The sequence below is a fragment of the Vanellus vanellus genome (genome assembly GCF_965231255.1).
Source record: "Vanellus vanellus genome assembly, chromosome: 6".
In the NCBI taxonomy this organism is placed as follows: Eukaryota; Metazoa; Chordata; class Aves; order Charadriiformes; family Charadriidae; genus Vanellus; species Vanellus vanellus.
The window spans coordinates 27,775,397-27,796,648 of record NC_138911.1 but is presented as its reverse complement, the minus strand read 5'-3'; the positions used below and the strand labels follow the sequence as shown (position 1 = coordinate 27,796,648).

Sequence of the window (21,252 nt, the reverse complement as noted above, 5' to 3'; positions counted from 1 at the left end):
ACTGAAGTTTCACAGACACTTTTAAGCAGCAACTCTCCAGGCTGAAACTTGAGGGAGAAGTTAGAAACTGGTCAAACTTTAATCATCTGAAAGAGAAAAATCAGGTAGGGATTAGGGTAGGCTCGGCCCCTACAGCACCCCTCCTTTCCCACACATCATTCCCTTCTGCTCCAGAGGTATCAGGAGCCTTCTCTCAAATTTCTAATTCACTAACACAGTCAAGCAACTAACTCAAAGCAACTGTTTTCAACTTACACTTAATTTAAAGACTTGGGTTTCTATTTTAGCTCTCAGGAGAAACTGGTCCCAAAAGCTTGTCTGTTTTTCTGGCCATATTAGTTGGTTTAACTAAAGTTGTTCTCTCTCCCTTCAAACCTTGCCTCGCTTGTAGTTGTGATGCTCTAAGGATAGAATGCTTCTAGAAATATTATATCATGAATAATACAGAAGAAATGGGCAGTCACCAGATGCCAGTGAGGATAATGATGCTCAAAAATCTCCATAGTCTGTGATGTACATTCTTTTGACTCCGGTCTGTATTTGGCATACTAGTAATTTCTTCCTACAAAGAAGGACTCTTTTCTACCATCATAGCCAAATGAGAGGCAAGGATGTCCATTATTTAAAAGCATTGGCTATATCCATGCTAAGAACTGCAAGCTTTACCACAGCACAGCAGCGTTGCCTTCCCCCATCCTGCATATTGTCTCAAGCACTGACACAGAGTAAGCCTTTACTTACTAAATTCTAGCAATCGTTTGGAGACTGGATTCAATTTGGAAATTTTGCTGCGATTTAACTGACTGGAAATGGAAGATGAGCCAGGCCTTGGCCAGATAGTTCAGGAAGTCCTTTCTCCATATGTGCGGCCCCTAATTACGTTCAGTGTAAAGCATCTGTGGAACTATGACCTTAGTGCAAGAGTACTCCCTGCTCTGGGAGAATACCGACACAGGTAAGCATCTCCTGCCCAAATTTAATTTCTGACCTGATACATCTGGAACTAAGATGATGCTTCTGGCATCATTCCTACTATAACAAAAGCATCAGGTCTAAGAAGACATTTTAATCTTTAATACACAGCAGATAACATGTACAACACAGCTTAGCGAATGTAAGAATTTAGCCCCAAACTGTGGGCATGCCAAGCTTGCTGCCAGCCCTGAACCAATGGAAAGGAATGTTTAAAGGAGGTGGCCTAGTTACTTTTTCCCCATAATGTCAGAGAGAAGTGGACTCATATGATCCCCTCTTGACACAATCGAGCAGTTCTGTGCTGTTAAGATGACTCCACTGCAGCTTTAGAAATGGGGGACAGATGTGAGCTTACCTGACTATCCCAGGACTAAAGTAATGGGCTCGAGGAACTCCCAAGGCCAAAACCTATCAGACATTCAAGTTGCAATTTTTTGCTTTAAAGAGACATCACTTCTCTGATTTCTTCCACATCTGGAGCTGGGACCCAGATTAAATAAACTAGAAACTAAGAGACAATTCACAGGTAGTAGAAGAAACATGAAGTCAAGCATAAACACATACAGAACAGTTAAGCAGAGATAAGCTAGACATACTTAGCACAAGAAAAGGCCATGTTTTCAGCCTACACCAATGCTTTGGATGAAACTACCCACAACGGGCTTGTCAGTTATTATCTCCTACTAAAAGAAAAACGAGAAAAAAAAAAAAAAAAAAAAAAGGAGACTGGCTGAGCCCAAACCATTATGTGTTGTCTGCCTGAATCTCCCTGCTCCCTCAGATCCAACACTGATGTCCCCCAAACCCTCTCTAGCTGAATGCTCACAAAGGCTCCCTTTAGAAGCCTGGACCACAGAAGCCAGAGATAAATCCCTTCACCCATCTCTATTTTTCTCTCTCTCACATATACAAGTTTTCTTTCCCCCTCCCACCTCTCAAACTGATCTCACCCTCTTCCCCTCAAAAGCGATTAAGGAAAAGCTGTAGAAATATTTGCCCAAAGCTGGAGCCTGTTGCTAGACTCAGCTGTATTGTTGGTAGGAATACACACAGCAAACTTGCACTGTGAAGAGCCCTGCGGGACTTCGGGAGCTTCGGGGAGGCTTTGTGAGCCCAGCTCTGCATGCGCTAGCCAGACTATTGTGAAAGGGAAACAGAAAAACCGTTACAAACCCCAATGCTCCCCCACTCCTGTATCCCCCGCCTCCACAAGTGCCCCCCTTCCGCCAGCCGCCACCTTCCCCAAGACAAATCGAGAGGGGAGGGGGCCGCTGCTGAAGAGAATGAAAAGGTTTCCCCAGTTAGATTTAAGGCAACAAGTCAGAGCTGCAAGGAGTCCTTTATCCGCCAGGGAAGCCTCCCACTGCTCCAAAGCTGGGCCGAGCGGGAATCCTGGGGGCCAGCTTTCTGAAGGCTGCCATTGATTTGTCACTGGTGATAAGTGAGGCTGGGGCCGTTCCCACCATCGCCTGCAGAGGGGAGGACTCTCCCACAACGCCCGGCAGGGGAGAGGGGCGGCAAACACGAGGAAACGCAGAACCCAATGGGTCGAAAACTCCTGAACAGCTCTTTTTCTGTAATGAGCAGCAACAAAAGGAGTGACTGTGCTGAGACCAAGGCAGCGGAGGAGGACAACGGTGCACAGGGGCACTGCAACCGCTCACTGGCTTGCAAGCCTTCCCCAGGCGAGAAAGAGCGGGAAGGAATTCTTCAGCCCTCGTCTCCAAAGGGCCTTCTAGTGCCAACTCGGTCGAACAATATTCCTTCAAAAACTCCCCAGCCACTCCTTTGCCAATAGCAGGAGGCTTTTAAACCTGCTCTATTTACATAGAGACACTCTTCTCTCAAGCAGATGCTGCTGGAAACTCGTTCTTCTGCTTTTTGGGAGGGGAAATCTTTTCTCACAGTACCAAATAAATGAGAGAGGCTAATGAAACACCATGTCTAAAAGGTGAATTCCCAAAGCAACAGGAGATCTTAAAGGAGAACCAGAGCTCCCCCAGGGAACATACAAATAGAGCAGCAGCTGCCTGGGCAAGACCAGATGCAGATGGGTGAACTGAAAGCAAGACAAAGGGGGGGGGGGGGGGGGGGCAGGGGGCAGAAAACAAAAAAAAAAGAAAGAAAAAAAAAAATCAGTAGAAGTAGTAAAGATCCTTGGCCTTTCTGATGTAACTAATAAGGAAAGACCATCAGAACTGGTTCAACTTGCATTATAAAATATCTCTCTTGTGCTCCAAGACACTGAGGACATTTGGAGGTTTGGGAGCACTTAGGACATCTTTCCTTCCTTTCCCTGCCCTCAGCAAAACCCTTCAGCTAGCTTCCACCCTGGCCAGGTTAAGGCTGAAGCACACAGGCCCGAAGACCAAGAGACTCAAGTCTCCAGAGGGAAAAGAGCATCGCGCCTGCAGCCTCCTTCCAGTTCAATCAGACTAGACCCAGCAATCCAGAGGATCTTATCTGGCAAAATATGACCTCAGGACAGTTGCGTGCAGCTCCTAAAGCACCAGCTTATAATCCAGCGTGGTAAAATAAATGGAAGTTGCCAGGCTGTAAACTGTGAAATTCAGCAATATTTTACCTCGCATTCAGCCATTCAGAGGCATAGGGAGCAGTAGTTATTTCAGATATCCTAGTTAAAATTTCTTGCTATACAAGAGAGCACAGCCTCCACGGACCCTTAAGATGGGGATGAGCACAATATCAAAGCCTTAACAGAGAAAATCCAGCCCAAAAATTTCACGACTTTAAACAAACAAACAAAAAAACCACAAACGCAAACCCCCACCCCAAATCTCTCATTTGTCTTTGAGAACCAGCCAGCAGCCAGTTAGCTCAGAACACAAGTTTAACATGCTCCTCATCAGAAATACCACTCTGCAGCCAAGCAGCCACATCCTAAATCACCCAAAGTTTTTCAGCAGTCCTAGAGCGCAACCCAACTAAAGCCCATTGAAGACTTCTGCCTCCTAACGAGAGAGGACTAAATATCCCCTGAGTTTGGTGAACTAACTGCTTGAACCACTGCCACAACTTGAGAACCTGGAAATAGGCTTATGTCCAGCAAAACTCCAACTTGCACACCTGATTAATCTCAATAGCTACATGAGAAGCAGAATTAACAAAGCCAGTTTCAGATGGATTCATCTCTAGTAGACAATTCTGGTGCATCTGTTGCCAAATGGAGCGAGGGAGGGGATTCTTTCATGTCTAACAAAATGCAAACTCACGAGGAATCTTCACCCACAGCCAAGTCGCTTCTGTGATGCCTTCCCTTTATTGTGCTGCCTATTTTCATGAAACTTTTATTCTCTGGGACCAGTTTTTTGGGTGAGAAGATATGCACACATATTGAAATAACCATTGCTTCCATACAAAAGCAGGCTAAACACGCCTGCAGATTTTTCTCATGAGAAGAGCCTGTATTAACAGTATTATTAAGAATTGCTTCTGGTACTACTTCCTGGACCAAGTTCCAGGATCTGAAGTGCCTATCTAAATAAAAGATACAGATTCCTCACAAAGCCCACAAATCATTCCAGCAGACACATCATTCAGCCCTGGAAGAAGAATTTTTGATGCTTTTTAAAAGCCTTTTAAACTTTGCTGCCTACAGAGGAAAAGTTCACCCTACATGCAGGCATACTGCCTTTTGCTAGAACCATGATCTCAGGGCCAAAAACCATGACATGACAGTGTGGCGTCTTCTGTTCAGTCTTACAGATGCATTTAGTGTGATGACTCAAGAGCCATTTTCCTTCTGTTATTCCACTGTACCTTGGGGAGTCGGGTGCAGCAGACAAATCAAGTTGAATCAAGCTTTTGAGGCAATTTGTGGGCATTGCAAGAACTGATGTTATTCAGCCAAGTATAGACTACTTCCTCTGATCAAAGAACGACCCAAGCCCATCAGTGCTATAAATGCTACCTAAAATGACTGGATAGCAGTAAAGATGCAGCAGAATACAGGGCTACTCATCTAGTCACTTCTATTCATAGCAGAATTTTATCTCCAGTAATTACAATCTACCTTGAGAAGTTCCTGGGAGTTTTTTTTTCAGTTGAACACAGACTTTTTTCCTCTTGTTCCACTACTAAGTGGAAGAGTTAGGTAGTAATCCATTTTAATGGCTGTGCAGTAAAATTACTTTTTTCAGTCAGAAAAAAATAAAAGGATTTCTGTGGTGGGGAAAACAGCCTTAGTGTGCAGTTTGTATCTTGACTAAATTTGCTAAATATTTCTGGTACCATACACTGCCATTCCCAGACACTGCAAGAACATAACATTTATTCCTACAGATCATTTTCTAAGTAAGAACATCTGGTACATTTGGACCTTCAGCCAACAAGCCTTGATGAGTCAAGATCAGATCTACTGAAGTCACAGTATGCCGCTAAGCTACACACCATTACGGTCATGATAGCATACATCTCAACCTCAGAGGTTGAGCTCAGTTAGCTTTCCCACTTCCTGGTCCTTTATTCCAAGGTTGAATGTGGTCCATTAATTCCAGATTCTGAGAAGTGTGCTTAGAGGTTCATTCCCCTCCCTCCATTTTTTATTGTATGCTATCAAACAACGTGGAATTACAAATAGCAACAGCATTCTGGAAATTGTTCCCATGTCCCTCTTTATAACTGCAAAAACACTTGGCAAACTGAAATACATACAAGATGATTTAGATATCAAGTCCTGAGAAGAGCATGACTGTTTTCCATGGGGAAGATACAATCTTCTGCCCTTCATGCTATAACCTAGTTTCTTGATTTCTTTGCCAGATAGCGTCCCAAAACAAATGCTCTTCTGTGTACAATAAGCAAAGGATAGGAAGCAGCCTTGATTTGACTACGCTTAAGTGGTAACACAGCTCTCAGGTCCTCCAGAAACACACTGATACTTGCTGAAAATGGGAAAGAAACTTCAAGACTGTCATTTCTTACTCATCAGTAGTGCTAGCTTAAAGAGCTCCTAGCTCTCCTTCCTCTACTCCCAGTCCCATGACCCAGCACAGCTTTGTGCAGCCTGGTAAAAAGCAGATCAGGGAAAGAGGTCCAGTAGGCAATGAGCAGTGAAAAGATGCAAATTTGAAGGATCTTCCAACTACTCACCCAGCCCAGTTTGATTCCTCCCTTTGCTTCGTTGCTTACAGAATCATGACCTCAGAGCCAAACTGACAGTAGTTGGGGTCATTTCCTGTTCAAGACTTTACAGACATATTTACTACAGTGGCTCAAGAGTTATTTTCTTCTTACAGTCTGTTTACCAAGTGTTTGGACATTTAGAAGTAGAATATGCATGCTACTGTGCTGAAAACTCCTATGAAAAGGCATAAACATGGTGAGTTAGATCATTCTACACTTGAGTACACCAAATATTTAAAAAATGTAACATTCTAATCTGGGAAAAATTCACTGACTTCAGTATGCAGAATAAAACAGCTCTTAAGCAACCAGTCACCGTGGTTCTTTACCCTTGCAAGAAAAAAGTCTGTAGACTCCAAAACCAAGTTGTTGACTATCCTCAGAAAAAAAAAAAAAAAAGAAAAAAAAAAAAAGAAAAAGAAAAGATACCTAGCCATTAGCACACCTGGCCTAACAATCATAGGGAACCTTTATGTCACAGCTTGCAAAGAGGACACTCCCAAAGTTCTGTACAGATGATCTCCAAACGTTATGGGGAAAAACACTTAAGCTACTGAGTAAACACAGCCACTGAAGCCAATTGCGTTTTTACAGAATTCTACCCAGCAATTTAGCTTGCTGCTACAAAGCAGCAAAAAGGAACATTCAATAATTATTCAAAGTTGGCCACAGCTAAACTATCCCAAGTCAGGAATTCAGGTTTTAACACTTGGATTTCTAACCAAGTCCAAGTTACGCTTCTGTTCTCAAATTTCTTGACCTTTGTGGTTACATGGTTAAATATCCATTTGCAATCCATCGTAAGATCTGCTACAGTCAGGATAGGGAAGAGGGTAGAAGAGGTAGAGGCAGAAGAGACCTTTGTGAGCTGTGTTCAGATATGATACCCTTCATTAGGCTGATACTAACCATTTATTGGACATGCTGGCAGATAACAGGAACATGCACTATCTAGGACAAAACCAGCAACTAGACCCTCTTAGAAGGGCATTACATCCGAGAAGAATTTTCACTCTCCCAGTATCAGACCCCAGACACAACAAATGCATCTTTTTAATTGTGATAATGATGCACGCAGCATGTCAGAGGGGAAAAAAAAAAAAAAAGAAAAAGGCAGGCAGCTTCAACAGAAAGACATTTTGGGGATGGAAAGGACAGGACAAGGAGTACGAACACACAGACTACAAGGCAAAAGTGGAAATCCCTATTTACTGTGTTAATCAGTATTTCATTGTGATTTTTTCTCCTGTTATTCAATACATTTGTCAATTATTACATGTAGAAATTATGAACTCTTCAGAGTATGGACTGTCCTTATTGTACTCACACACTGCATGTAACACTGTGAAGCTCTGATTTCCATTAGAGTGAACCTTTACATGATCCAATTGACAATTCATGTGTGAGATTCAGCCTATGTAGATCTTTCCCCTTCAGCCTGCCACATATTCATTCAGGGAGAACAGGAATGGCCATTTAGGCAGCTTATGCTTCCAAACAGCTAGTTCTGTCTTCCTTTGACTAACCAGACATTTAGCATCAGCGCTGCCATTTCTGCATCAACTCTGGAGGACGGTGGGATTGTGCCTCCTTTTGTGTGTGTGCTCAGGCCAGGCTTGTCAAACCACAACACACCACTGCATGAGTGGTGAGGGGTGGGGAGAGCAGGCAAAGCTTGGATCCAGAGTCTGCAAATAAGGGTCAAAAAAAATAAAAACCTCTTTGCCAGACATCAGTCATTTAAAAGGCAAGATTAAGGAAGAAGAGTCAAGGCGCTAGCAAAGGGATAAACCTTTTCATATTTAGACAAACAATTTCTCTGGCAACAACTCAGAACATAAGTCTGTGTTAGCCCAAGTAAAACAAGATGTTTGCTTTCAGTCTTAATTAATAGACGTTTCCACCACAAAAGGCATCACCAATTAATGCACTGCACCAGTTGTAACATCTATAGGTTGATCTTTCACCACACTTCGACACTAATACAGTACTAAGACTGTCATACAAGTACAATACAATAAAGAGGCCTATGCTTACATGAGCCACAGAAACTGAACCTTGGGCTTGAATTCTCACCTTCCCTTGTTTCCAGGATAAGTCTTTCCAAATTACTGTTAAGGCAAAGCGAAGTAGCAGCAAGCCAGTGCCAAATAAAAACAACAAAAAAAGGTTGGTCTTGCCTCACTCCATCCTTCCATCCAGTCTATAGGGATCAGCTCGCTGAAGAGCTATTCCCTTCAGCTTGCCAACACCACACAACCCACGGTGTCACTGGTTTCACCATTCTGCAGGTCAGCTCCCTGACAGCTCAACACGGTGAACTGATTCATCCAGACCTATCAAAGGGACAAGGGGGAGAAACGGTTACTGTGGTGCAACCCATGGGTTATACTAGTTGAGGAGTAACCTGAAACCGCACCCTGGGCATCAAGGAAGCCCTGCAGCAGGAGGCCAAGCCACATATAGCACAGGCAGAGAACGATCCTCAGCAGTGACAACATCCTAGCACCACCACTAAAAAAATTACTCTCTCAAGAGATATCAAGTTTACTGAAAGCAAAAGGCAGCAGGAACAAAAATTCCTCTCATTCTGATATTCCAAAACATGGGCTTTATATTACTCTAAAACTGTATTTTGAAGACAATGTTTCCCATAAAGTAAGAGTGTATTAAACCCTACTCCAAATCAGTAACATGCCCTTAGAAGTCATTTGCAGCTACGTTCCTAGTGTCCCCTGAAACAAGCCACTGACTGTGTTCCAGGCAAGCCACGTCTCTACTGTCCAGCCCACTGTTTAATCGTTCCAAGTAGTATGTTTAATTTACAAAGTTTAAACAGGAAAAGAGGACTAAGTCGATAGAGATGAAGGAACAGAGGACAGGAAAAATTCATTTCATGATCCATAAGTCATGTCTTCTAGTGCCCTTGCAAGAGACATGGATCTGCAGGAAGGCAAGTGGGTGATAATTAGGGACAGTTGGAACACTGTTTATTTCCTACTAGCAAAGGCAGTAGTTCAGGCCTCCAAGGATAAATCAAATTTCTTAACCAGATGGAAGACATTTTATTTTCAAACATCAACCATACAACAATGGACCACAGAAAGGAAGGAGCCAATTCACAACAGCAACAAGAAAACAAAATTACTAGAGATTTCAGAGACGAGTTCTCATCAAAATCTGCACTTACAAAGAGCCTCATGTTGCATCAGAACTTGCACCACATCCCACCACAGTCAATTCAAAGGCACTTTTATTGGCAAAACAAGCTCTGCAAGTGTTACCCACATGTAAGAGAGCACACTTGAGTTTCTCCCAGAAGGGGATTCAACACATGAAGTGCTTGCCTCCACAGAGATCTCAACAGAGAAGGCTACATGGCATGGAGTCCAACGATAGAAATGAAAATATTCCAAGGAATAATGTTTTATTTCTAGTAAGATAAGCGTTTTCTTGCTCTCTCTAATCTTCTTTTATATTTTACTCACAGGATTAGAAGATTTTCTTCTCAGTCTCTCCTTTTATTTCTCTTTCCCAGACATTTACTGTTTGATTTATGGTGTTCTCTCTGTATCCAATTCAAAGTTGCACATGCCAGTACAGCATTTGGTAAGAGTCCGACTTGATTTTGCACATTTCATTTGGTATTATCTGCCAGCATAATAACTTTGCGCAATAACTTGTGGCAGTCTAGTTGGCTAGCAGGTTTGGAGTTTTTTTTGTTACAGAAACTTGTATTCTGGTTTAGATTCAGACTAATTTCTCAAACAGATGGATTTTGGATTAAGTTATTTGCTTCATTAGCCTCAAAAGGAGTGCCAAATCCCAGAAACAATGTTTTCGTAGCAATGGACAGTTTTTCATTTGGTTTCAGTCTACAGTTCTCTAGCACTTTTAGGTGGAGACAGCTTTTGCTGCTTTGGCTGATATAGCACCAAAACCAAGTCTTTTTATGCAAACATCAGCAATGGAAATACTTCCAGTTCTACTCTGTAGCCATCACTACGTAGATTTCACAGATTTAGTTCTATCATGTCTTTGCACATCTGAAAATAAAAGTTTTGCTTTGGTTACAATGTAAGAACATACAGAGCTCTGTAATTAATTCTTGTGGGAATCAAGTGTTTAATTTGCCATCAAATACTATACATAGCATAAAAATCTCAGCATTACATTCAGTTCTCATGGTTTGAGTAGTTGAAGTGTGTCCTACTTGCTAAGGCCACTACACAGCCAGCACAGCCACAATGACACAGAGCCTTAAGCATGCAAGGGCTCCTGAGGCTGGTCAGTTGCGGGGCTGTAGAGGGACCTTGCTGCATGCCCACCTCAGCCCAGCCCTGTCCTGCAACAGGATAATTCTCTCTTTATGGAGTTACTGTCATTTCCCTCCTGTGTGCCACTCCCCTTCTGCTTCTCTCTAAAGGGCACAGAGCCATACAGCACATACCTTTAAGACTTTGGTATGCAGCCCACAAGGTCAGAAAAGCTGGCTCCCTAGGCATATCTGGTCTTCTATGGCATAACTGGATGGCCCTCTTTCCTCACAACACTTCAATAGGCAGTTTTAGCATCCCCACCACATTTATTTTTTAGATCTTGACATACAGGATGCAAAGCATGTTGTTACGACATTGTTCAAGAAAGAGCCCCAAAAAACCCCAGATATCGCTCCACACCTTTCCCAGATTAACCTGCAGGACCAATGCACTGCAGTGTATTAGCTAGCAAACGTAGGTGTTTTGGCAGCTGTCCCAGTCACTTAATCGGAAGCCTGAGCTCAGAGACTGCTTTGCCTGAGCGGTAAGTCAAGATGTACATACCAAAGATGTCATCTCTGCCTCACTCCCTTCCTTGCTCGAAGGCTTCTGTCTGAGTACTGCTTATTTTTACCCTACAACTGATAGATTGTACATAGGTTTAATTTGCCCCGTATATCCCATTAGTTCTATACTGTAACTGCATTAGATTTGTCCTCACATACCCGATTAAGCTAACAGGGGGCTTTGCCAAGCATTTAAAGTAGGCAAGTGCCCACCACCCCCACTTCCCTGCCAGTCTGTTCTAAAGCATCTGCAGCACAAAAATTGCTCATGGGTCATTTCTAAGAAATTAATCATCTGAGCTTCTTTCCTTCCTCCAGCATACACATTACTGCCATTAAGAGTTTGCTTCTCCAGCAAAATCAACCAACAAAAATTTACTACAGAGTATCACAGGAATTATGCCTTTTTTTTTTTTTTAGACATTCCTTTCCAGCTTCAATGTTTGCTCCCAGACTTCTGAAGACTTGTGGGTGAAGAACTAACCATAACAAGCAAGAAAGGAAGCATGAAAAAAAAAAAAAACAACCAAAAACATTTTCTAGGGACAATTGACTGGAAAACTTAACATAAGGAATTAGCTTATTTTGTTCCAGTCTGGAATTTGCACTAAGAGAAATAGAAGATTACAGCTCCTCATCTTCCAGTTCACAGGAGGCAGGTCACAAACAAGAGAAAACTCAAGAGAAACAACGGGCTTCTCTTGTGAGTGGATGAACTGCTTGAAGTCAAAGAAGTCTGTAGTGGAAAGTTGCAGAAGGCAGGGATCAACAAGGCTGTTCTTTCCTTTTAGAGTACTGGTAGCATAGAAATTACTCAACCTAACTGCCAAAGATGCAAAGATGACAAATCTGCCTTTCCAGGGGAGTTGAGGCACAGGCAGGGCATTCACCTGCTCCACAGATAAAAGAACTCTGGGCCTGGGAAGAAAAAACAACAATGCTCAAACAAAAAACACCAAACCAAAACCACCCAAAAGGCCTAAACGCCTTCTGTTGTTTAAAGTAATGCTGACTGCAGGTCTGAATTCTTCCTTACACTCAAAAATGCAATGAACAAAGGCCTACAGAAGGTGCTGATTCATAAGTAGTGACAGTTTGAACTGGGACAACACATGGGCTTACCACCCTTGTGGTGGAGGCATCTTAACCGCTCATGAATCAGCTGTTCATGAGTCAACACCCTCTTACAGCTGCCATTCACTAAGAAGTCAGACCCAGAGGCAGCCTTCCCTAAGTCCTAACAAAGGGCAGTATCCTCACCAACCAGCCCAATTCAGTCCTTCCCCATTTCTAAGTCAATGCCCAAGAAAAATCCCTTCACCACTTTGACTGCGCATGGATTCAGCTCTCAATTCAACCTGTTCTTTCCTTGTATTAAACTTAGTTCTACTTGCACAGCAATGCTGAGCGCCCTTGTCAGGAGACCCAACATAGTCTCCCACCTACTCCCACATCACGCTTTCTAAGATTTAGACACTGGATACTTCTATTTGAAATCCATGACAAAAATGCAGGTAGCCCACTAGCATTCCCATTTGCCAATGACTATCCTCTCCTGCTTCTTGGCTATTAAAGCCCCCAATCTATCTCCCTTTCCCGTGCCGCAAACTCTCCAGTTTTCTCTCACAGCCAGACCCATTATGTTTTTCCTCATGTTAATAGGTACTATGCTGACCAAGGACCTTTTAAAAAGGCAGCACAAATTAGGGGCATGTCCTTCAACTGCAGGAAACTAAACTCAGGCTTTTCAAGAGAAACAAGCTTCAAAAATGACAGTGAAAGGAATACAATCTCAGAAACCTCATTTCCTAAATTTGTCAAGCCTAAAGAAGTTGCAAACTCTGAATCACACAAAAAGACAGTAGTAAAACTGGCCTGCTCTTAATAAATGCAATTTTAATTCAAAGGATTATCCCACCTCCTGGTTCATCCGCAGGACCTCAGAACAGAAGCAGGAAATTACAATCCTGAGACTTCTTATTTTTTTTCCCTGCCCTCAGAGTTGCAAAGAAAGGATTTGACTATTCAGCAGTTATGGAAATTCAGAACTAAAATTGGGTGGGAGCACAAAGAAAAAAATACGAAGGTGTGTCTTTATTTTATTCTAATCCTAAATCCCATGAGACACGGTTTTGCTACAGTGAATAGCTGCACCTTAGGCAAGAACCTCTCCCAGACACTACCAGCTGTCACCAAGTCAAATGAACTGACAGAGCTGGAGATTCAGGCTAAAGGAGCAGAGCACATATTTCCCTTGAACCTTCTTGCATAGTCACACAATGCTTATGAGCCTTTCAGAGAAGGCTCAGAGCATCACATGTTTATGTTTTAACAGTTCTCACTCGTGACTCACTCCTTCACATAGCAATTCTTAATGGAGAGAGGAAGAGAAGTAGCCTCCTTTTCCAGTAAAGGTGTTATTTTCTGCCACCAGTCTTGTTGCTTCTGTACCCAGACTCCTTTCCAAACCCAGAGTAATCTCCTATTCTTACTTTACACCTTTTTCCAGGCAATCATCTCCACCTCCTAGCTTCTCTCCTCAACTTTTCCCTCCCATTTCATACACATTTCCAGACAGGACTGCCCTCAAAAATATCTTCCTTGACATCCCACTCAAAAATCCTTCCAGCTGTATGTGCTCCCAAGCCTGACAAGTCACACATTCCACTTCTGCAGATAGCTCCACCACCTCCATCTCCTGGGCTTACCATCTAACCACTATCAGCCTCCCTTTCCACCTTTGCCCCCACTGCTAAGCTCCTGATATTTCATAAAATCACCCCACTAGGTCAGGGGCTCTAATCTTGAGGGTTCCTAACAAGTTGCCACATCCTCCTTTAAAGCGTTACTAAAATATTTCTTTCCCTGCCTCAGCAGTTAAGTTCTGCTCAATGCTCACCTTCACTTTCAAAATTTCCATCTTTTATACTACCTAATTAACAACTCTTTCTGCCATCAGATCCCATATAATTACTCCACTTGGATCTTCTTACATGGCTCTTCTGTTCCTTTGCCAACTCAAGTCCTTGGCTCTCATTTCCAAAATGCCTATCTTTGCTTCTGTTAATATCTGTACTCCTATATCCCCTTTCCTTCTTCTCATGGTTTACACTACTCTTGCATCTGCTTCCTCATCCTTATTTCCCCAGTTACCAGCTTTCTGTAGTCTTTGATGCCAACCCCTACCCAAAAACCCCTCTCTATCCTTGTTCTAAGAAGTGATTGGAAGGAAAAACTTTCAGAAGCCTTTCCCATTAAACCAAAGCTAAAGGAGAATTAATTAGAAAGCTATGCTATTTTAATATTGGGCCTTATCTATCCCACTAAAATTATCACATCCCTGATCCTTGTCAGATGTGTAATTTAGACTACAAACCCTTTGGGGCAAATGTAGCCTCTTCCTCCATGTTACAAAGAACCATAACACTTAGACTGATCCTTAAGGTAGGAAAAATACCTCAGAAATTCAAAGAACTTGATTTTGCCAAAAGCAGTGTCACTCCATACACTGAGACTTGGGAATGACCAGAGAAGTTAAAAGTACTCATTCTTTGAAACTTCGAAAGGCAAGAATAAGATTCTCCCCCTCAACAGAAATAATATCTACGAGAGGAGCTGTGCACAGACTGCACTGAAAGAGTTTTTCCATGGTATCCATAGCCCCTTCCTGCCTCAAGTCTCCAAAGCCATCACTTATCCCCTTCGAAACAGCAGGAGAGTCGCTTCTTTTTTCCTTCCCTCTCCAGAAGGAGCACAGCAGAAATAAACCTCGAATGATAAATTATGCACCACCTTTGTGTGGCTGCCTCTTGGCCAGACGGGAAATTTTTCTCCCAAAGCCTTTTGTTTCTAGCTTTGATCCCAGTGTTGGATCTGCTCTGTTCAGCACTCCCTCGGCATGGAGGTGAAGGGAGAGCTGATACAGGCCAAGTTTGGGCTTACTGCAAGTCACAGTCAGATCTTCCATTAGCCTTCTCCCCTCCCCCTTCCCAACTGGAACTCTCCTTGAGTTTGAAAAGATCCTATTAAACATTTTCCAGAGGGCCTTACAGAGGATACATTATTTTGATGGATGCTGGGACTAAAGGAGGAGGATTTCTAAGTACAGTGAAATAATGGAGTTTGTTCTAATGGGTTTAAGAGATGCCCGGGGGCACCAAGTAAGTTCCTTCTCTGCAAATCAAAAACACAGAAGACCAGAAAATGGAGCCGAACAACTAAACGCCAGGAAGCGGGGAAATCGGGCTCTATTTAACTGCTGCTCTTGGTTACAGCCAACTTCAGGCTGCTTGGAAAAACAGCACACACACACATCACTGGCACAAACTTAACAGGAGAAAACAATGAGACAACAGGGGTCAAACTGGGGGTGGCAAGTAGGAGAAGGATGCAAGACTGGGTCCCCACCCCCTACCAGAGAGTCGGATCAATTATCCTTGAATACTAACAAGATTTCTGATTAAAGAACTGCTGCTATGCAATAGAAACAGAAAGCTCCAGCAGCCGGGAGGGGCTGTCAGGCAGTAACAAAGAGACACAGAAGACTATGCCCTGCTAGGGCATATGGAGGAAGTCACCACGCTGGCAGCCAGGAGAGTGGTCTCCCTTGCCTGGAGTCATGATAACTTATCACTGCCGGTAAATTTAACTCCAGGAGTAAAACTTCACCTTGACACTACAGAATATGGTACCCATTTTCAGGCAAACGCATTCTCTGCTGGAAGCTCCACCAGACAGCATTTCTTTAAACAACTTCATCGCTATAGTACAGGAAGGTGAATTTTATTCTTATCCGAACCCGTTCAGGGGAAATAGCTACTGCTTCTTAGTTCTGAGTATTGCAACATCAGAAAGTTGCTATTAACATACAACAGCCTGAGAAACAAGAGTCTACACTGTCTTATGTCACACTCTTTTTGACAAAACTGCAATTTGCAGTACAAACATTTAATGTGCATATACAATAAATACTGTCCCTTAATCTTAATGTTGTGACTTGCTGACTGGTGGCTAAATACAGAAAAATCTAATGACCTAAGAAGAACCTAATGAAAAACAGAAGCTTCTGTTACTACTTTGCACGACCTAAAGTTGTGCTAACGTTAAGCATCCTGCTGTAGGCATGTATCTCATACCATCAGAATCAGGCTCCTGACTGTCAATGCCCTTTTTTCTTTTTCTTCTATTTTAAACAACAAACACAATTCCTTGATATGAAGAGTTTCAGTCATCCACAATTTAGCAAGACAAAAGTCCACAAACATCAGATCCATTTGATGTTAATGAAGTCTTTATGAAAGCTTATTTTCATGCCCTTGAATAGTGAGCCTCCTTTCATCTAGGCTCACAACAGCCGAGAAGGAGTTCTGCTCCTCACAGAAACACTGACTGCAGCTCAAGAGTCTCTCAGACTAAATACACAGGCTGGGATACTTCAGCATTTAACAGGGAGTTCTGCATAACAGAGGCAAAAAAAAAAAAAAAAAAATGCCCGGAAAGCTGAAAAACCTGAACGTGAACTCACCCACAACAGGATGGCAGCCAAATACTCCCAAGGTAACAGTCCCAGAGCGACCAGATATACAGCATGAATAAACTACGAGCCTACAGAATCACAAGCACCATGATCCATATAGTTACTACCTATGGAAATCTACATGGAAGGCTATATAGAAAGAAGATATTCAAGAGGTATTACAGTGCCCAGTCTTCACACAGACTAGACAACAAAACCCCATAAAAAAAAGTAATGCCTAACATTACAGCCACGGCAAAGAACCACAGGCACTACAGGCACAAAAAGCAAGAGCCTAATCATCAAGCCCATTAGATTCATGGACAACAATTACAATTAGCGTTCTCTGCCATGATTCGTGTGAAACACAGACAGCCACTAAATACAGTATGCCAATTAATGGAGTGGGTTTGCTGCATGCCAGAGCTCCAGCTTTGGATGTTGTACCAGGTAAAGCCAGACACCTTAAAAGATGGTCAGTTGAAGCCTGCGTGTGCTATACATCACCCAACTAAGTAACACCCCTTTGAGATAACATCACAAATAGCTAAGGTGGAAACAACAGAGGGCTAGAGAAACAGTGTCCACTTTTCTTATACGTTTCTTTTAACACCACCTTACTTAGCAGCTCACCCTTTCCAGTGGAGGGTCAGTAAAATTTCTGCAGTTTTATGAATCTTTTGATCACCAGCAAGAGAAATAGAAGTAGTATTAAAAAGAGAAATAGCCACAAGAGTCACAAGCAACAGAGGGATTCAACGAAGGTGTAGGCCGTGCACTTTTTTTTAAACCTATTTTTAAAACCTTGACTGGTTTTCAAGATAACATCTCTTTATCAGCTTTTATAAGTGTTATGAAGCATATATGCTATTGTGTTCAATGGTAAGTTGCATTCTACAGCAAATGGAGTTGGCCTTGGGCAAGACAATTTCTACTTCGCTTCCCACATTTACAAAACAAGGATAATATTTGCCTATTTCACAAGAGTGTAGGAAGATTCAAGAGGACTATCAGACTACACATCATTCTCATAGAATGAATGTTTTAATTATTTTTTAATGTTAATTTCTCCAGTCTGGAGAACTACAGGCTTTTAAGGAGTAAAACCAAAATACAAATCACTTCAATTTCTTTTTCTAGTTAGCATACAGCACGTACTGCCTTCTGGTTTGAACTACAAACAACTGGATGTTTACACGCAACCACATTTTCTTCTGTAACTTCAATGAACAGAATGCAGAGAAACAGCTCCAAGTTTTCTGAAATCCCATTTTGTGGCCCACATGAACAGAATATCCCTCATCAAGGTTCACAAGACACTCTGGAAACACAAGAACTTTACGTAACCAAGCTCCTATTAATTTGGTTGCTGCATACACCCACACTCCCAGGATGCAAGAAGGGATTCTCTATTGCAGAAAACAGTGCTAAAGCACACAACTGAAAGCTTTTGGAAAGAGAATATAAAATAAAATTGTTTATCTACACTAAATAAATGAAACAATAATGTTAACTACATACTGGAAGATTTATGCTTTATGCTTTTCCACTAATGCTACCATGTTTTAGTAGACACAGAATGGTTTAAAAACAAAAAAAAAAAACCACACAACAAACCAAAACCAACCAAACAAAAAAAAACCCGAACAAAATAAAACAAAAAACCCAACACCACTTGTCAGCTCCTGCAGCATCTTACTCTTTATTTTAGAAGACTGGGGATGTTAGTGCCTTCACCACTGACGAAAAGAAACAGTCAAGATAATTCAGGGTGATCATAAGATCTGTGAATATCATCCAACCTGATCAACAGCAAACCCAGGGACTCTCAGCACACCTAGGGAGCAGAACACTATCAGCTTCAAGTTGACAACAGGAAAACAGACATTTTGCACTTAGCAAAGTGTAGAACGGACAGAAACGCCAATCACTCGTAGTGGAGATCGCAATTCCCACTGCAAACTATACTTCTATAGAGGTACCACATTCAGGCTTGTGCCTCTAAAACGTAGTCAAGATGTTTGGGGAGTGAAGCTCTGCTACTAGCCATCTATTTTTCTGGCAGAGCTCCAGGAGCCAGAATGGCAAGCACATTACCCAGACAGGTTCCATGACATTCTATATTTATACTAACACCGACCATCATAACACCAGGCCCCTCTTCAACACTGCACACCAGCAGTGCGGGCTACTAGCTCTAAATTCTCTCTATATACCCATTTTTAACTGCAACAGGCTTTTTTGAGAGCTCAAGATACTTGCAGGCTCCCCACACACACACTTTTTTTTTTTTTTGGCACAGGCTTCTCCAGTTTTAATTGCCATTATCCACCAAAAGAGGGTCAAAAAGGTCAGTCTTACAAACTTGTTTGCTTTACCTGTTCCCGTACTGAGATACTGTGGTAAATGACCAAGTGCTTGTAAGAATTTATTTGTTTGGCATTGTGAGTTCTGTGAATGCTTTATGACTGTTAAGCTGTACACTGTCCCTGCAGATACTTCTAAGGGACAACGGTAAAAAATTTCAGGCTAAGGGGAGAAACATCAACTCATCACAAACTTTGGCATCTTCTCTGCCACCTCAATCCTGACACCTCCTCATGTTTTTCTGTGCTTCAAATAGGAAAGATGTTGCTCAGGAATCATGTTCTTATTGCAAAGCGTATCTTCCCATGAAGGAAAGAGGATACTCACCTCTGGAGGCAGTCGGCGCATCCAATCATAAACTTACATTCATTTAACAAGAGGTTATAGGAAAGTGCACTGATGGGAGGACTACTTGAAAGAGAGACAAACTGCCATAAAAAGCGTCCTGGAGACATCAAGGCAAAACCACCTACGAGCAAACCTGCACTTTACAATCAGACATCCCCCACATGGCTGTTAACAGCCCAGACACATTAACTAGGAGCACCTGGGTAACAGCCAAAATAAAACACATCCAGATCTGCACCTACACTAAGATCTGTGCTTTAGATCCTTCTCACTCCTAGACTGCATCTAAGTATCTGTGTGACACTTGGGAACTTAAGAGTACTTCTGTGTTCTAAAAAGCAGATTTTCTGATACACAGAACTGCAGTCCTCTACTCAGCCTTTCCAAGCTCGTTTAGCACCTTCTTCAAAGCTGCCTGCAATTAGGTTTCTTGTTAGAAGAGAAATAATATTACTTGAAACCCAAACCCCATGTGATTGTGCCCCAGAGGCAATACTTGTAGAATGATGGAGGTCAGCAGCACTACTGCAAATGCTTCCTGTAATTTCAGAGTAGCATATGAGAAAACGGATGGGTGAAATTATACAGCAGCTGCCAAAAGAGTGGAGAGAGAGAAATGAGGTACGTATCTCCTCTCCGCACCCCTCCCCCAAAAGCCTTCCAACCCTTTATAAACAATTCCACAAAGCGTTTAGATGTTTTCTCCTCTACCAGGCGTACTTATAAAATAAAGCACTACCACACAAGAGGATGAAACAGCAATTGCTTTTCAGTTGATAGACCAACCACAAATAGTTTTCACCGGCGAGACTTCATGGAACTGCTTCCCTGCTCGCAAAGACCGCCGCCAACTCGTCCCCTCGCCACTAATTTTGGTGCCACTCCTGCCCTGGCTCCAACTCCGCCGGGGCGCTGCGAGAGGACTCCCAGTCCCCGCCGAGGCGAGGCAGGTAGCCCGGGGCGCCGCCGCGGAGCCAGGCTGTACCTTTAAGGGGCCCGTCGCGGCGGGTGCGCGGCTGCATTCCTGCTCCGGAGCGGCGGCTGTCCCGACACGCCGGGCACGGCAGCCTCCGAGGCAACCTGCGCGCCCGCCCCGGCCCGGCCCGCCGCTCACACCGCGGGAACAAAGCCCGCGCCCGCCGCCGCCGCCAAACTTCCGCGGGGGGCAGCGGCCGCGTGGGCGGCGGGGACTCTCCGCCGCAGCCCGACCAGGGGCAACGCCACCCCGGGACCCGCGCCTCAGCCTGCCGGGGGACACCGCCGGCTCCGGCCCGCCGCGCCGGGGCACGGGGAAGGCGAGAGCCCCGCGTCCGGACGCGGGACGGGGCACGGACCTTTGTCCTGCGGCGGGACGGGCCAGGGCAGGGCTCCTCGCCCGGCGGGCGCGGGCAGGTGAGCGGCGCGGCAGGGCAGAGCTCTCCGCCCGGGCAAAGCTCCCCGCCGCCGAGCCCGGGACGGCGGCCGGGCCCCCCGCGCCGCCGCGGAGCAGAGGGCGCCGCGGCAGCCGCTTACCTCTGGCACGGAGAAGAGCTCCCAGCAGCAGCAGCAGGAGCTGCGGAGGCGCGGGCAAGAGGCAGCCCCCGCCGCGCCGTCTCATGGTGGCAGCGCCCGGGCCGCCCGCAGCGACGTCCCGGGCTCCTCCTGCGCTCAACACCCCGGCCCCGCCGCCGCTCGCTCCCTCCGCAGCCGCGGCAGCTCCGGGGCTGGGGGCTCGCTCCCCGCTCCGCCCGGCCCAAGCCCGGCCCCGGAGGAGGAGCCCCGCCGGGGCAGCCCCCGCCCCGCTCCGCTCCCCCCCGCGCCGAACCACTTCGCAAACTTTCGGCGCAGTAGAGGCGGTCCCGGGGCCGCGGCTCCGCAGCGAGACTCCCACCGCCGCCCACCCCCCGTCCCTGGGGCCGTCGTCCGGGACCGCGGCGAGAGCCCCGAGCTCGCTCCGCACCCCCGGCTCCTCTCCACCCTTGCCGCGGGTGCAGTCCCCCTTCTGCGGGCGGGGAAGCCCTTCCTAAAGTGGCCGCGGTGCTCGGGGCTCTCGCTGTCAGTGTCCTAAATCCCGCAGCTCCACCGAGGAGCATCGCTC

The 21,252-nt window shown here is 44.4% G+C and overlaps 1 protein-coding gene across 1 annotated transcript in view; it reads right to left on the bottom strand.

Annotated features, from left to right (window-relative positions):
• LRP4 (LDL receptor related protein 4) overlaps nucleotides 1–20,772 on the bottom strand; it is a gene marked incomplete at its 5' end in the record, with an annotated part of 81,255 nt that extends 60,483 nt beyond the window's left edge. Inside the window, one exon of the mRNA XM_082484830.1 lies at nucleotides 20,688–20,772. Within this exon, the coding sequence (XP_082340956.1) occupies nucleotides 20,688–20,772 (85 nt within the window). The remainder of the gene's footprint in view (nucleotides 1–20,687) is intronic.
• Between the last annotated feature and the right edge of the window lie 480 nt (nucleotides 20,773–21,252).